Raw genomic sequence first — 17,279 nt, 5'->3', positions numbered from 1 at the left:
GGCTTCTTCTCTGCGAGACAACTCACCTTGAAACGGGAGTTCACGCTAGAGTGTGGGTGACTCCGCCCAGTCCCCGCCCACTACCCGGTCCGCGGCGACCCACCGCCCATCTTCTTCAGGGCGTAGCCAATAAGCTCCCTCGTTTCAGAGGCGCAGCCAATCAGATTGGTCCGTGGGCGTTACGAAGTTGTAAGAGCCGGGTTAGGCTGCGGTGCGGTTCTGTCTTGTCCGTAGCGGGGCCGGGATGGAAAGCGGCCGGCGGGCCGGTGCCGAGGTATGATCCGGGGAGCGGCGGGGCGAGCGGGGAGCGGCGGACTCTGCAGAGCGGGGCGGACGGGACGTGTGAGATATGAGGCGGCTCCTGAGCGGTGCTCTGCTCTACTATGATTCGTTATGTGCTCGCTGTGATGGCGAGTGTGACCGGCGCCGGGGGACTCGCTGCTCAAGGTGAGTGCAGCCCGGGGAGAGAGGACGTGTTCTCTGCACTGTCACCGCCACTGCACGGAAGCCTGGAGCGAGGAGAGGGGGGGTACGGGGACCGGAGAGTGATGGGGGAACGGGGACCGGAGAGTGGGGGGGGGGGGGGAACGGGGACCGGAGAGTGGTGGAACGGGGACCGGAGAGTGAAGAGTGGGGGGGGAACGGGGACCGGAGAGTGATGGTGGAACGGGGGACCGGAGAGTGATGGTGGAACGGGGGGACCGGAGAGTGATGGGGGAACGGGGAGCGGAGAGTGATGGGGGGACGGGGACCGGAGAGTGAAGAGTGGGGGGGGAACGGGGACCGGAGAGTGATGGTGGAACGGGGGACCGGAGAGTGATGGTGGAACGGGGGACCGGAGAGTGATGGTGGAACGGGGGACCGGAGAGTGATGGTGGAACGGGGGACCGGAGAGTGATGGTGGAACGGGGGACCGGAGAGTGATGGTGGAACGGGGGACCGGAGAGTGATGGTGGAACGGGGACCGGAGAGTGAGTGGGGGGGGGAACGGGGACCGGAGAGTGAGTGGGGGGGGGAACGGGGACCGGAGAGTGAGTGGGGGGGGGAACGGGGACCGGAGAGTGAGTGGGGGGGGGGAACGGGGACCGGAGAGTGAGTGGGGGGGGGGGGAACGGGGACCGGAGAGTGAGTGGGGGGGGGAACGGGGACCGGAGAGTGAGTGGGGGGGGGAACGGGGACCGGAGAGTGAGTGGGGGGGGGAACGGGGACTGGAGAGTGAGTAGGGGGAGAAACGGTGACCGGAGAGTGAGGGGGGGGGAAACGGGGACCGGAGAGTGATGGGGGGACGGGGGACGGGGACCGGAGAGTGATGGGGGGACGGGGGACGGGGACCGGAGAGTGAAGAGTGATGGGGGGACGGGGACCGGAGAGTGATGGGGGGGGACGGGGGACCGGAGAGTGAGGGGGGGGGGGGGACGGGGACCGGAGAGTGAGGGGGGGGGGACCGGAAAGTGAGGGGGGGGACGGGGGGGGGGGGAAACGGGGACCGGAAAGTGAGGGGGGGGGGACGGGGACCGGAGAGTGAGGGGGGGGACGGGGACCGGAGAGTGAGGGGGGGGACCAGTGAGTGAGGGGAGGACGGGAGAGTGAGGGGGGGCGGGACCAGTGAGTGAAAGTGGACTAAAGAAAGAGGTGGGGACCAGTGAGTGATGTGGGGGGGGGGGATGACCAGTGAGTGATGTGGGGGGGGGACGACGACCAGTGAGTGATGTGGGGGGGGGGGCGACGACCAGTGAGTGATGTGGGGGGGGGGACGACGACCAGTGAGTGATGTGGGGGGCGGGGACGACGACCAGTGAGTGATGGGGGGGGGGGGACGACCAGTGAGTGATTGGGGGGGGGGGGACGACCAGTGAGTGATTGGGGGGGGGGCGACCAGTGAGTGATTGTGGGGGGGGGACCAGTGAGTGATTGTGGGGGGGGGGACCAGTGAGTGATTGTGGGGGGGGGGGCGACCAGTGAGTGATGGGGGGGGATGACCAGTGAGTGATGGGGGGGACTAGTGAGTGAGGGTGGGACCGGTGAGTGAGGGTGGGACCGGTGAGTGAGGGTGGGACCGGTGAGTGAGGGTGGGACCGGTGAGTGAGGAGGGACCGGAGAGTGAGGAGGGAGAGACCAGTGAGTAAGGGAGAGAACAGTGAGTGAGGGGAGGACTGGAGAGTGAGTGAAGGGGGGCGGTGATGGAGGGAGGGGACCAGTGAGTGAGGGGTCACCAGTGGGAGAGTGAGTGAGGGGGACCAGTGAATGAGTGAGTGAAGGGACCGCTGAGTGAGGGGACCGGTGGGTGGGTGGGGACTGGAGAGTGAGTGAGGGGGGATTGGGACCGTAGAGTGAGTGAGGGACGTGACAGGGCACTGGAGAGTGAATGAGAGGCATGACAGGGCATTGGAAAGTGAGCAAGTGAGGCGGGGAGGACGGACACTGGAGAGCGAGTGAGGCGGGGAGGACGGACACTGGAGAGCGAGTGAGGCGGGGAGGACGGACACTGGAGAGCGAGTGAGGCGGGGAGGACGGACACTGGAGAGCGAGTGAGGCGGGGAGGACGGACACTGGAGAGCGAGTGAGGCGGGGAGGACGGACACTGGAGAGCGAGTGAGGCGGGGAGGACGGACACTGGAGAGCGAGTGAGGCGGGGAGGACGGACACTGGAGAGCGAGTGAGGCGGGGAGGACGGACACTGGAGAGCGAGTGAGGCGGGGAGAACGGACACTGGAGAGCGAGTGAGGCGGGGAGGACGGACACTGGAGAGCGAGTGAGGCGGGGAGGACGGACACTGGAGAGCGAGTGAGGCGGGGAGGACGGACACTGGAGAGCGAGTGAGGCGGGGAGGACGGACACTGGAGAGCGAGTGAGGCGGGGAGGACGGACACTGGAGAGCGAGTGAGGCGGGGAGGACGGACACTGGAGAGCGAGTGAGGCGGGGAGGACGGACACTGGAGAGCGAGTGAGGCGCGGAGGACGGACACTGGAGAGCGAGTGAGGCGGGGAGGACGGACACTGGAGAGCGAGTGAGGCGGGGAGGACGGACACTGGAGAGCGAGTGAGGCGGGGAGGACGGACACTGGAGAGCGAGTGAGGCGGGGAGGACGGACACTGGAGAGCGAGTGAGGCGGGGAGGACGGACACTGGAGAGCGAGTGAGGCGGGGAGGACGGACACTGGAGAGCGAGTGAGGCGGGGAGGACGGACACTGGGGAGCGAGCGAGTGAGGCGGGGGGACGGACACTGGAGAGTGAGCGAGTGAGGCGGGCAGAACCGGAGAGTGAGCGAGTGAGGCGGGGGGGGGGAACCGGAGAGTGAGGAGGGAGGAGGATTTTATGGTTATGACAATGATGGCGGAGGATGTGGTGATGATGACAATGATGGTGGAGGATGTGGTGATGACAATGATGGCGGAGGATGTGGTGGTGATGACAATGATGGCGGAGGATGTGGTGATGATGACAATGATGGTGGAGGATGTGGTGATGGTGACAATGATGGTGGAGGATGTGGTGATGGTGACAATGATGGTGGAGGATGTGGTGGTGGTGACAATGATGGGGGAGGATGTGGTGGTGGTGACAATGATGGGGGAGGATGTGGTGGTGGTGACAATGATGGCGGAGGATGTGGTGGTGACGACAATGATGGCGGAGGATGTGGTGGTGGTGACAATGATGGCGGAGGATGTGGTGGTGACGACAATGATGGCGGAGGATGTGGTGGTGACGACAATGATGGCGGAGGATGTGGTGGTGACGACAATGATGGCGGAGGATGTGGTGGTAGTGACAATGATGGCGGAGGATGTGGTGGTAGTGACAATGATGGCGGAGGATGTGGTGGTGATGACAATGATGGTGGAGGATGTGGTGGTGGTGACAATGATGGTGGAGGATGTGGTGGTGATGACAATGATGGTGGAGGATGTGGTGGTGGTGACGACAATGATGGTGGAGGATGTGGTGGTGATGACAATGATGGCGGAGGATGTGGTGATGATGACAATGATGGTGGAGGATGTGGTGATGACAATGATGGCGGAGGATGTGGTGGTGATGACAATGATGGCGGAGGATGTGGTGGTGATGACAATGATGGCGGAGGATGTGGTGATGATGACAATGATGGTGGAGGATGTGGTGATGGTGACAATGATGGTGGAGGATGTGGTGATGGTGACAATGATGGTGGAGGATGTGGTGGTGGTGACAATGATGGGGGAGGATGTGGTGGTGGTGACAATGATGGGGGAGGATGTGGTGGTGGTGACAATGATGGCGGAGGATGTGGTGGTGACGACAATGATGGCGGAGGATGTGGTGGTGACGACAATGATGGCGGAGGATGTGGTGGTGATGACAATGATGGCGGAGGATGTGGTGGTGGGGACAATGATGGCGGAGGATGTGGTGGTGGGGACAATGATGGCGGAGGATGTGGTGGTGGGGACAATGATGGCGGAGGATGTGGTGGTGGGGACAATGATGGCGGAGGATGTGGTGGTGGGGACAATGATGGCGGAGGATGTGGTGGTGGGGACAATGATGGCGGAGGATGTGGTGGTGGGGACAATGATGGCGGAGGATGTGGTGGTGGGGACAATGATGGCGGAGGATGTGGTGGTGGGGACAATGATGGCGGAGGATGTGGTGGTGACGACAATGATGGCGGAGGATGTGGTGGTGACGACAATGATGGCGGAGGATGTGGTGGTGACGACAATGATGGCGGAGGATGTGGTGGTGGTGGTGGTGGTGACAATGATGGCGGAGGATGTGGTGGTGGTGGTGACAATGATGGCGGAGGATGTGGTGGTGGTGACAATGATGGCGGAGGATGTGGTGGTGAGGACAATGATGGCGGAGGATGTGGTGGTGAGGACAATGATGGCGGAGGATGTGGTGGTGAGGACAATGATGGCGGAGGATGTGGTGGTGACGACAATGATGGCGGAGGATGTGGTGGTGACGACAATGATGGCGGAGGATGTGGTGGTAGTGACAATGATGGTGGAGGATGCGGTGGTGACAATGATGGTGGAGGATGCGGTGGTGACAATGATGGCGGAGGATGTGGTGGTGGTGACAATGATGGTGGAGGATGTGGTGGTGGTGACAATGATGGTGGAAGATGTTGTGGTAGTGACAATGATGGCGTAGGATGTGGTGGTGGTGACAATGATGGTGGAAGATGTTGTGGTAGTGACAATGATGGTGGAGGATGTGGTGGTGGTGACAATGATGGTGGAGGATGTGGTGGTGACAATGATGGTGGAGGATGTGGTGGTGGTGACAATGATGGCGTAGGATGTGGTGGTGGTGACAATGATGGTGGAAGATGTTGTGGTAGTGACAATGATGGTGGAGGATGTGGTGGTGACAATGATGGCGGAGGATGTGGTGGTGGTGACAATAATGGCGGAGGATGTGGTGGTGGTGACAATGATGGCGGAGGATGTGGTGGTAGTGACAATGATGGTGGAGGATGTGGTGGTGACAATGATGGTGGAAGATGTTGTGGTATTGACAATGATGGTGGAGGATGTGGTGGTGATGATCCAAAGTTAAGAAGCATAAAATCCAGCTCCAATGTAGGATAAAATTCAAGGCTTTAATTGTAGTATTTAAAATTAAAGTTCAGACAGGAAGAAAAATTGTGCAAACAAATTATGTTGGTCCCATGAGAATATTGCGGATGCGACTATTCACCTGTGATAAGCAGCTACTCATTTCAGACGCGTCCTTTGTCAGAGCTCTGTCAGTGCTGAGGTGATATGCTGTAGTGTTGAGGTGGCTCGGGCCTCGCCGGGGTGAGGTGACCTCAGCGGGGTGTGGTGGTGCTGTGGTGAGGTGGCCTTGGCGGGGTAAGGTAGTGCTGCGGTGAGGTGGCGCAGGCCCCAGCGGGGTGAGGTGGTCTTGTGGTGAGGTGACTTCGGATGGGTGAGGTGGTGCTATGGTGAGGTGACCTCGACAGGGTGAGGTGGTGCTGTGGTGACGTCGTGCTGTGGTGAGGTGACTTTGACTGGGTGAGATGGCCCAGGCCCTTGCGGGGTGAGGTGGTGAGGTGACCTCGGCTGGGTCAGGTGGTGAGGTGGCCTCGGCAAGGTGAGGTGGCCTCGGCAGGGTGAGGTGGTGCTGTGGTCAGGTCACTTTGGCTGGGTGAGATGGTGCTGTGGTCAGGTGACCCAGGCCCTTGTGGGGTGAGGTCACCTCGGCTGGGTCAGGTGGTGAGGTGTTGCTATGTTGAGGTGACCTCGGCAGGGTGAGGTGGTGCTGCGGTGAGGTGAATTTGGCTGGGTGAGGTGGTGCTGTGGTGAGATGGCCTAGGCCCCTGCTGGGCAAGGTGGAGAGGTCACCTCGGCTAGTTGAGGTGGTGCTGTGGTGAGGTTGCCCAGGCCCCTGCTGGCTAAGGCGGAGAGGTCACCTCGGCTGGGTGAGGTGGTGCTGTGGTGAGGTGACCTCGGCAGGGTGAGGTGGTGCTGTGGTCAGGTGACTTTGGCTGGGTGAGGTGGTGCTGTGGTGAGTTGGCCCAGGCCCCTGCTAGCTAAGGTGGAGAGGTCACCTCGGCTGGGTGAGGTGGTGCTGTGGTGAGGTTGCCCAGGCCCCTGCTGGCTAAGGCGGAGAGGTCACCTCGGCTGGGTGAGGTGGTGCTGTGGTGAGGTGGCCCAGGCCCCTGCTGGCTAAGGCGGAGAGGTCACCTCGGCTGGGTGAGGTGGTGCTGTGGTGAGGTGGCCTCGGCAGGGTGAGGTGGTGCTGTGGTCAGGTGACTTTGGCTGGGTGAGGTGGTGCTGTGGTGAGGTGGCCCAGGCCCCTGCTGGCTAAGGCGGAGAGGTCACCTCGGCTGGGTGAGGTGGTGCTGTGGTGAGGTGGCCTCGGCAGGGTGAGGTGGTGCTGTGGTCAGGTGACTTTGGCTGGGTGAGGTGGTGTTGTGGTGAGGTGGCCCAGGCCCATGCTAGCTAAGGTGGAGAGGTCACCTCGGCTGGGTGAGGTGGTGCTGTGGTGAGGTGGCCCAGGCCCATGCTAGCTAAGGCGGAGAGGTCACCTCGGCTGGGTGAGGTGGTGCTGTGGTGAGGTGGCCTCGGCAGGGTGAGGTGGTGCTGTGGTCAGGTGACTTTGGCTGGGTGAGGTGGTGCTGTGGTGAGGTGGCCCAGGCCCATGCTAGCTAAGGTGGAGAGGTCACCTCGGCTGGGTGAGGTGGTGCTGTGGTGAGGTGGCCCAGGCCCCTGCTGGCTAAGGCGGAGAGGTCACCTCGGCTGGGTGAGGTGGTGCTGTGGTGAGATAACTTTGGCTGGGTGAGGTGGTGCTGTGGTGAGATGGCCCAGGCCCCTGCTGGCTAAGGCGGAGAGGTCACCTCGGCTGGGTGAGGTGGTGCTGTGGTGAGGTGACCTCGGCAGGGTGAGGTGGTGCTGTGGTCAGGTGACTTTGGCTGGGTGAGGTGGTGCTGTGGTGAGTTGGCCCAGGCCCCTGCTAGCTAAGGTGGAGAGGTCACCTCGGCTGGGTGAGGTGGTGCTGTGGTGAGGTTGCCCAGGCCCCTGCTGGCTAAGGCGGAGAGGTCACCTCGGCTGGGTGAGGTGGTGCTGTGGTGAGGTGGCCCAGGCCCCTGCTGGCTAAGGCGGAGAGGTCACCTCGGCTGGGTGAGGTGGTGCTGTGGTGAGGTGGCCTCGGCAGGGTGAGGTGGTGCTGTGGTCAGGTGACTTTGGCTGGGTGAGGTGGTGCTGTGGTGAGGTGGCCCAGGCCCCTGCTGGCTAAGGCGGAGAGGTCACCTCGGCTGGGTGAGGTGGTGCTGTGGTGAGGTGGCCTCGGCAGGGTGAGGTGGTGCTGTGGTCAGGTGACTTTGGCTGGGTGAGGTGGTGTTGTGGTGAGGTGGCCCAGGCCCATGCTAGCTAAGGTGGAGAGGTCACCTCGGCTGGGTGAGGTGGTGCTGTGGTGAGGTGGCCCAGGCCCATGCTAGCTAAGGCGGAGAGGTCACCTCGGCTGGGTGAGGTGGTGCTGTGGTGAGGTGGCCTCGGCAGGGTGAGGTGGTGCTGTGGTCAGGTGACTTTGGCTGGGTGAGGTGGTGCTGTGGTGAGGTGGCCCAGGCCCATGCTAGCTAAGGTGGAGAGGTCACCTCGGCTGGGTGAGGTGGTGCTGTGGTGAGGTGGCCCAGGCCCCTGCTGGCTAAGGCGGAGAGGTCACCTCGGCTGGGTGAGGTGGTGCTGTGGTGAGATAACTTTGGCTGGGTGAGGTGGTGCTGTGGTGAGATGGCCCAGGCCCCTGCTGGCTAAGGCGGAGAGGTCACCTCGGCTGGGTGAGGTGGTGCTGTGATAGTCCCCAGCTTTGTTCCCTCCATATTGTTTGTAATCCTTCAGCTGTGGTAATAAAGACTGTTGTGTCCTGGTGGCCACCACCAGGGAGCATTTTGCTAGTGACAGCTGGGGCCACTCACTACATTGGTGCGCTACAGACTGTTGGCTTTTATTATTCTGGAGTGGTTAAATGAGAACTTGGTCAGGGGTGCAGACACCTCGGTCCCAGTAGATGGGAATATTGGCCCGCAGTGTGGACGGATTTGGGGTGTGGTGGCGCCTCGGCAGCTTTCCACCACTGAAGTGCATGCTTTCCTGCCATCCCATTGTATTTGCTGATTTGACACCATTCCGAGGTTCCCTGGCAGAGCGGCTCCCTGCAGCCTTCACCTCGCTTCACCTCCTGAGAACGCGCTGCCGGCTGCTGCCTTAAAGGGACAGAGAACTCCGGAATCAGAAGTTGAATGATTGAGCTCTTGCAGTAGTCATGTCTCTGAGTACGGATATTCTGTATGTGGAGTGTAAGTTCTGTGGCACAATTTATCTGCCATGGAGGTGTGAAGTTCTGCTTCTTCTCTTCAAGCCTCGATGGACATCGTGGTGCGGCATATCCATCGTCTGTATATCCGTGAGTGGTGGTTGTATGTGACATTGATTGGAGCCCTCACCCCCCGCATGCTGACCTCTGGCTCTCACCCATGCGTTCTCCTCTGCCAGCCCGGCAGCTCACCGGGAACCCTGGCCTTGTAGTGTTCGTGTAATACTCTGCAGGGGTGCTGACCTGTCAATCCCAGGGCTGCCATTTGTGCTGCTCGTTCCCCCGCAAGGCTTTCCAATCTGTCATCTGGCATTGAGGAGACTGCTGCCTGCGTCACGTGTCCCCATCTCCTCAGTATTGGGGTTTGGAGGAATTCTCTCTTGTTTTACTCTGTTTTCATTGTAGTAAGTGGGTTTGAGGGGCGATTGGCAGATATTGCGGTGCCACCACCCACGCGGCCGCCCGCGCACACGCCTGTATTGATATTAAACATCTTGAAAGTTCTCGCTAACGCTCTATCACTTTCCGTCATGGGGCCAAGAAACAAGTGAGAATTATTCTCTTCATTAAGTCACTGTGATAAAAGAGAGTCTGGGAATTCTCGCCCTGGGCGCACAGCAGGGGGCCGATAGTGGGGACGGACCGTCCGCCACCACTGAGCAATCTGCATGTGTGCTGGTGATTGCAGACCCCATTTCCCAGCACAACCTTTCAGGGGCTTTTTTCTCATCAGGGTGCAGGTGATATAGATTTATGGGGTGTGCATGACATGGATCCTTTATATTTCATGCATAAGATGGGTGGCATATTAGGTGGGGTGGTCATATTCTCGGGTCCATTTATGCAGAGCTCCCGGGGAGGGCAGTGATGGTCGGGGGCCTGGATCTGGTCTGGTAGCATAGTAGGTGGGGTGGTCATATTCTCGGGTCCATTTATGCAGAGCTCCCGGGGAGGGCAGTGATGGTCGGGGGCCTGGATCTGGTCTGGTAGCATATTAGGTGGGGTGGCCATATTCTTGGGTCCATTTATGCAGAGCTCCTGGGGAGGGCAGTGATGGTCGGGGGCCTGGATCTGGTCTGGTAGCATATTAGGTGGGGTGGCCATATTCTCGGGTCCATTTATACAGAGCTCCCGGGGAGGGCAGTGATGGTTGGAGGCCTGGATCTGGCCTGGTAGCATATTAGGTGGGGTGGCCATATTCTCGGGTCCATTTATGCAGAGCTCCCGGGGAGGGCAGTGATGGTCGGGGGCCTGGATCTGGTCTGGTAGCATATTAGGTGGGGTGGCCATATTCTCGGGTCCATTTATGCAGAGCTCCCGGGGAGAGCAGTGATGGTCGGGGGCCTGGATCTGGTCTGGTAGCATATTAGGTGGGGTGGCCATATTCTCGGGTCCATTTATACAGAGCTCCCGGGGAGGGCAGTGATGGTTGGGGGCCTGGATCTGGTCTGGTAGCATATTAGGTGGGGTGGCCATATTCTCGGGTCCATTTATGCAGAGCTCCCGGGGAGAGCAGTGATGGTCGGGGGCCTGGATCTGGTCTGGTAGCATATTAGGTGGGGTGGCCATATTCTCGGGTCCATTTATACAGAGCTCCCGGGGAGGGCAGTGATGGTCGGGGGCCTGGATCTGGTCTGGTAGCATATTAGGTGGGGTGGCCATATTCTCGGGTCCATTTATGCAGAGCTCCCGGGGAGGGCAGTGATGGTCGGGGGCCTGGATCTGGTCTGGTAGCATATTAGGTGGGGTGGCCATATTCTCGGGTCCATTTATGCAGCGCTCCCGGGGAGGGCAGTGATGGTCGGGGGCCTGGATCTGGTCTGGTAGCATATTAGGTGGGGTGGCCATATTCTCGGGTCCATTTATGCAGCGCTCCTGGGGAGGGCAGTGATGGTCGGGGGCCTGGATCTGGCCTGGTAGCATATTAGGTGGGGTGGCCATATTCTCGGGTCCATTTAAAGTTCTGGCCAAAAGTATTGGCACCCCTGCAATTCTGTCAGATAACACTGTTTCTTCCTGAAAATGATTGCAATCACAAATTCTTTGGTATTATTATCTTCATTTATTTTTCTTGCAATGAAAAAACACAAAAGAGAATGAAACAAAAATCAAATCATTGATCATTTCACACAAAAGTCCAAAAATGGGCCAGACAAAAGTATTGGCACCCTTAGCCTAATACTTGGTTGCACAACCTTTAGCCAAAATAACTGCGAACAACCGCTTCCGGTCCCATCAATGAGTTTCTTACAATGCTCTGCTGGAATTTGAGACCATTCTTCTTTGGCAAACTGCTCCAGGTCCCTGAGATTTGAAGGGGCCTTCTCCAAACTGCCATTTTGAGATCTCTCCACAGGTCTTCTATGGGGTTCAGGTCTGGACTCATTGCTGACCACTTTAGTAGTCTCCAGTGCTTTCTATCAAACCATTTTCTAGTGCTTTTTGAAGTGTGTTTTGGGTCATTGTCCTGCTGGAAGACCCATGACCTCTGAGGGAGACCCAGCTTTCTCACACTGGGCCCTACATTATGCAGCAAAATTTGTTGGTAGTCTTCAGACTTCATAATGCCATGCACACGGTCAAGCAGTCCAGTGCCAGAGGCAGCAAAGCAACCCCAAAACATCAGGGAACCTCCGCCATGTCTGACTATAGGGACCGTGTTCTTTTCTTTGAATGCCTTTTTTTTTTTTTTTTTCTGTAAACTCTATGTTGATGGCTTTTCCCAAAAAGCTCTACTTTTGTCTCATCTGACCAGAGAACATTCTTCCAAAACGTTTTAGGCTTTTTCAGGTAAGTTTTGGCAAACTCCAGCCTGGCTTTTTTATGTCTCGGGGTAAGAAGTGAGGTCTTCCTGGGTATCCTACCATACAGTCCCTTTTCATTCAGACGCTGACGGATAGTATGGGCTGACACTGTTGTACCCTCGGACTGCAGGGCAGCTTGAACTTGTTTGGATGTTAGTCGAGGTTCTTTATCCACCATCCGCACAATCTTGCGTTGAAATCTCTCGTCTGTTTTTCTTTCCCTTCCACATCTAGGGAGGTTACCACAGTGCCATGGGCTTTACACTTCTGGATGACACTACGCACCGTAGACACAGGAACTTTCAGGTCTTTGGAGATGGACTTGTAGCCTTGAGATTGCTCATGCTTCCTCACAATCTGGAGTCTCAGTCCTCAGACAGTTCTTTGGTCTTTCTTTTCTCCATGCTCAATGTGGTGCACACAAGGACACAGGACAGAGGCTGAGTCAACTTTAGGCTATGTGCCCACGTTGCGTGTTTTCATGCAGTTACGCTGCGATCTGCACCGCAGCGTAACTGCATGCGTCCTGCGTCCCCTGCACAGTCTATGCAGATTGTGCAGGAGCCGTGCGCATGTGGCATATTAGAACGCAGCGCTTCGGCTGCTGCCCGAATCGCTGCGTTCTAAGAAGTGACATGTCATTTCTTCCGTGCGGTTTGCATGCTGTCTATAGGGAGAGGCATGATGCAGAGCGCACGTTCTCTGCCGGCACCATGCGCTTCAGAACGCAGCTTTTAGCTGCGGTGCAGAGCGCACACGTGGGCACATAGCCATAATCCATGTCAACTGGCTGCAAGTGTGATTTAGTTATTGCCAACACCTGTTAGGTGCCAAAGGTAAGTTACAGGTGCTGTTATTACACAAATTACAGAAGCATCACATGACTTTTCAAACAGTGCCAATACTTTTGGCCACCCCCTTCTTTGTTTGGTGTGGAATTTTATCCAATTTGACTTTATGACAATTTTTTTAATTTTTTTTTCATTGAAGACAAATTAATTGAAGATAATAATACCAAAGAATTTGTGATTGCAATCATGTTCAGGAAGAAACTGAGTATTATCTGACAGAATTGCAGGGGTGCCAATACTTTTAGGCCAGCACTGTATACAGAGCTCCCGGGGAGGGCAGTGATGGTCGAAGGCCTGGATCTGGTGTTCAGCACCATGGACAGCTCTGATTGCCTTCTGTCTATGGTGAGGCTGATGCAGAGCTGAGGGTCTGGTGGTGGTCACTTTGTGATGTGTTGTATGAAGTTAGTGACCCAGCTTTTGGGGCCGTGTACCTCTCGGGGGGCCGTGTACCTCTCGGGGGGCCGTGTACACCCCAATATGTTCTGCATTTGGTCTCACAATTTTGTGAACAATTAAATAAATTGAGAACTCTGTAGAGAACACAAGTCTGCATGGTATAGGTCCATATAGTCACCAGGTATTAGTGTATATTACATATAGATCTATGGGTACTCCAGTTATTGGTGTAGATTACATATAGATCTATAGGTTCTCCAGTTATTGGTGTATATTACATATAGATCTATAGGTTCTCCAGTTATTGGTGTATATTACATATAGATCTATAGGTTCTCCAGTTATTCATGTAGATTACATATAGATCTATAGGTTCTCCAGTTATTCATGTAGATTACATATAGATCTATAGGTTCTCCAGTTATTGGTGTATATTACATGTGTACATTTTACATTACCCCCACTTGTTTACCTGTTGTCTTCTTCCAAAATGCCCCTCCTCCATATAAAGATCACCCCTCCATATGCAGATTACTGCCCCCCCACTCCACTTCACCTGCATACTGGTAGCCTCCCTCCCCCCACCCCTCCCCCATATGCATATGTCACCTGTCACCCCCCCCCCACTTCACCTGTATAGAGGACACCCTACCCCAGTATGCATGTCACCCGTCTCTTCCCCCCTCACCTGTTTACTGATCTCCCCACCCCCGTATGAATGCCAGTTGTCACCTTCCCACCCCCCCCCCCCTCGCGCCCCATCCTCATCTGTATACAGTACAACCAACCCTGGTATGGATATGTAACCCGTCCCTACCCCTCACCTGTATACTGATCACCCCTCCCCAGTATGCATATGTCACCCATCCCCCCCCCCCACCTCACCTGTACACAGGACACCCCTCCCCAGTATGCATATGTCACCCATCACTCCCCCGACCCCCCCCCCCCCTTTCGTATACCGGTCTCCCCTCCCCGTGTACAGGTCACACAGCCTGACCTTCATGCAGGGCGGCACAGGCGACCGAGTGACAGTACACAGCTCTGCCCTGCTGCTGACACTGGGCTGCCACCATCTGGATCTGTCAGCGCCTGTCACTCGGGGTCACCCTGCCCCCCACTTTGCTGTATGAATGTCAGAAATATCCACTGATGTCTCTCCCTAGAGCTAATGATGTCACCATCAGCCAATCACATTGCTACCAGACGGTGCTCGCTGCAGACGCAGTGCAATGTGCAGGTTTTCTCATTCCCATTAACTCTTTCACTGCTTGCCACCGTCTGATAATGCTCTGCCTCCATAGAGAGCAGTTTAACTCTTCTCTTCTCAGCAACACTTCCCCGTGTCTGGCCTGTTGTCGAGGAAACCTCATGTAGTGGCCATCAAGCTGTACTGAGGGAGGGAGTGTGCGATGGGCCTGTAGTCAGTGCTGTAACCGTAAAACCAGTGCTTGTGGGTGCTGCTGGGGGGATACGAGCGTGGTCTCCCCCATACCTGTGATAGAACATGGCTGCTGGGGGGATACGAGCGTGATCTCCCCCGTACCTGGGATAGAACATGGCTGCTGGGGGGATACGAGCGTGGTCTCCCCCATACCTGTGATAGAACATGGCTGCTGGAGGGATACGAGCGTGATCTCCCCCGTACCTGGGATAGAACATGGCTGCTGGGTGGATAAGAGCGCTGCCTCCCCCGTACCTGTGATAGAACATGGCTGCTGGGGGGATACGAGCGTGATCTCCCCCGTACCTGGGATAGAACATGGCTGCTGGGGGGATAAGAGCGTGGTCTCCCCCGTACCTGTGATAGAACATGGCTGCTGGGGGGATACGAGCGTGGTCTCCCCCGTACCTGTGATAGAACATGGCTGCTGGGGGGATAAGAGCGCTGCCTCCCCCGTACCTGTGATAGAACATGGCTTCTGGGGGGATACGAGCGCTGCCTCCCCGTACCTGTGATAGAACATGGCTGCTGGGGGGATAAGAGCGTGGTCTCCCCCGTACCTGGGATAGAACATGGCTGCTGGGGGGATACGAGCGTGATCTCCCCCGTACCTGGGATAGAACATGGCTGCTGGAGGGATACGAGCGTGATCTCCCCCGTACCTGGGATAGAACATGGCTGCTGGGTGGATAAGAGCGCTGCCTCCCCCGTACCTGTGATAGAACATGGCTGCTGGGGGGATACGAGCGTGATCTCCCCCGTACCTGGGATAGAACATGGCTGCTGGGTGGATAAGAGCGCTGCCTCCCCCGTACCTGTGATAGAACATGGCTGCTGGGGGGATAAGAGCGCTGCCTCCCCCGTACCTGTGATAGAACATGGCTGCTGGGGGGATACGAGCGTGATCTCCCCCGTACCTGGGATAGAACATGGCTGCTGGGGGGATAAGAGCGTGGTCTCCCCCGTACCTGGGATAGAACATGGCTGCTGGGGGGATAAGAGCGCTGCCTCCCCCGTACCTGGGATAGAACATGGCTGCTGGGGGGATACGAGCGTGGTCTCCCCCATACCTGTGATAGAACATGGCTGCTGGGGGGATACGAGCGTGATCTCCCCCGTACCTGGGATAGAACATGGCTGCTGGAGGGATACGAGCGTGATCTCCCCCGTACCTGGGATAGAACATGGCTGCTGGGTGGATAAGAGCGCTGCCTCCCCCGTACCTGTGATAGAACATGGCTGCTGGGGGGATACGAGCGTGATCTCCCCCGTACCTGGGATAGAACATGGCTGCTGGGGGGATACGAGCGTGATCTCCCCCGTACCTGGGATAGAACATGGCTGCTGGGGGGATAAGAGCGTGGTCTCCCCCGTACCTGTGATAGAACATGGCTGCTGGGGGGATACGAGCGTGGTCTCCCCCGTACCTGTGATAGAACATGGCTGCTGGGGGGATAAGAGCGCTGCCTCCCCCGTACCTGGGATAGAACATGGCTTCTGGGGGGATACGAGCGCTGCCTCCCCCGTACCTGGGATAGAACATGGCTGCTGGGGGGATAAGAGCGTGGTCTCCCCCGTACCTGGGATAGAACATGGCTGCTGGGGGGATAAGAGCGTGGTCTCCCCCGTACCTGGGATAGAACATGGCTGCTGGGTGGATAAGAGCGCTGCCTCCCCCGTACCTGGGATAGAACATGGCTGCTGGGGGGATAAGAGCGCTGTCTCCCCCGTACCTGTGATAGAACATGGCTGCTGGGGGGATAAGAGCGCTGCCTCCCACGTACCTGTGATAGAACATGGCTGCTGGGGGGATAAGAGCGTGGTCTCCCCCGTACCTGTGATAGAACATGGCTGCTGGGGGGATAAGAGCGCTGCCTCCCACGTACCTGTGATAGAACATGGCTGCTGGGGGGATAAGAGCGTGGTCTCCCCCGTACCTGGGATAGAACATGGCTGCTGGGGGGATACGAGCGTGGTCTCCCCCATACCTGGGATAGAACATGGCTGCTGGGGGTATAAGAGCGCTGCCTCCCCCATACCTGGGATAGAACATGGCTGCTGGGGGGATAAGAGCGTGGTCTCCCCCGTACCTGTGACAGAACATGGCTGCTGGGGGGAAACGAGCGTGGTCTCCCCCGTACCTGTGATAGAACATGGCTGCTGGGGGGATAAGAGCGCTGTCTCCCCTGTACCTGGGATAGAACATGGCTGCTGGGGGGATAAGAGCGCTGCCTCCTACGTACCTGTGATAGAACATGGCTGCTGGGGGGATAAGAGCGTGGTCTCCCCCGTACCTGTGATAGAACATGGCTGATGGGGGGATAAGAGCGCTGCCTCCCACGTACCTGGGATAGAACATGGCTGCTGGGGGGATAAGAGCGTGGTCTCCCCCGTACCTGGGATAGAACATGGCTGCTGGGGGGATAAGAGCGTGGTCTCCCCCGTACCTGGGATAGAACATGGCTGCTGGGGGGATAAGAGCGTGGTCTCCCCCGTACCTGGGATAGAACATGGCTGCTGGGGGGATAAGAGCGTGGTCTCCCCCATACCTCGGATAGAACATGGCTGCTGGGGGGATAAGAGCGCTGCCTCCCCCGTACCTGGGATAGAACATGGCTGCTGGGGGGATAAGAGCGTGGTCTCCCCCATACCTGGGATAGAACATGGCTGCTGGGGGGATAAGAGCGTGGTCTCCCCCATACCTGGGATAGAACATGGCTGCTGGGGGGATAAGTGCGCTGCCTCCCCCGTACCTGGGATAGAACATGGCTGCTGGGGGGATAAGAGCGTGGTCTCCCCCATACCTGGGATAGAACATGGCTGCTGGGGGGATAAGAGCGCTGCCTCCCCCGTACCTGGGATAGAACATGGCTGCTGGGGGGATAAGAGCGTGGTCTCCCCCGTACCTGGGATAGAACATGGCTGCTGGGGGGATAAGAGCGTGGTCTCCCCCATACCTGGGATAGAACATGGCT

General features: G+C 57.8%; 1 protein-coding gene across 6 annotated transcripts in view; it reads left to right on the top strand.

Annotated features, from left to right (window-relative positions):
- Positions 1-222: 222 nt before the first annotated feature.
- Positions 223-17,279, top strand: part of IGSF9B (immunoglobulin superfamily member 9B) — a 162,400-nt gene continuing 145,343 nt past the window's right edge. For all 6 annotated transcript variants that reach the window (XM_075328954.1, XM_075328953.1, XM_075328952.1 and 3 more), the window contains exon 1: positions 223-447. In XM_075328954.1, the coding sequence (XP_075185069.1) occupies positions 384-447 (64 nt within the window). In that variant the 5' untranslated portion in view covers positions 223-383. The remainder of the gene's footprint in view (positions 448-17,279) is intronic.

This window comes from Anomaloglossus baeobatrachus, chromosome 11 (assembly GCF_048569485.1).
Source record: "Anomaloglossus baeobatrachus isolate aAnoBae1 chromosome 11, aAnoBae1.hap1, whole genome shotgun sequence".
Classification (NCBI taxonomy): Eukaryota; Metazoa; Chordata; class Amphibia; order Anura; family Aromobatidae; genus Anomaloglossus; species Anomaloglossus baeobatrachus.
This window is presented reverse-complemented; position numbering and strand designations above follow the sequence as displayed.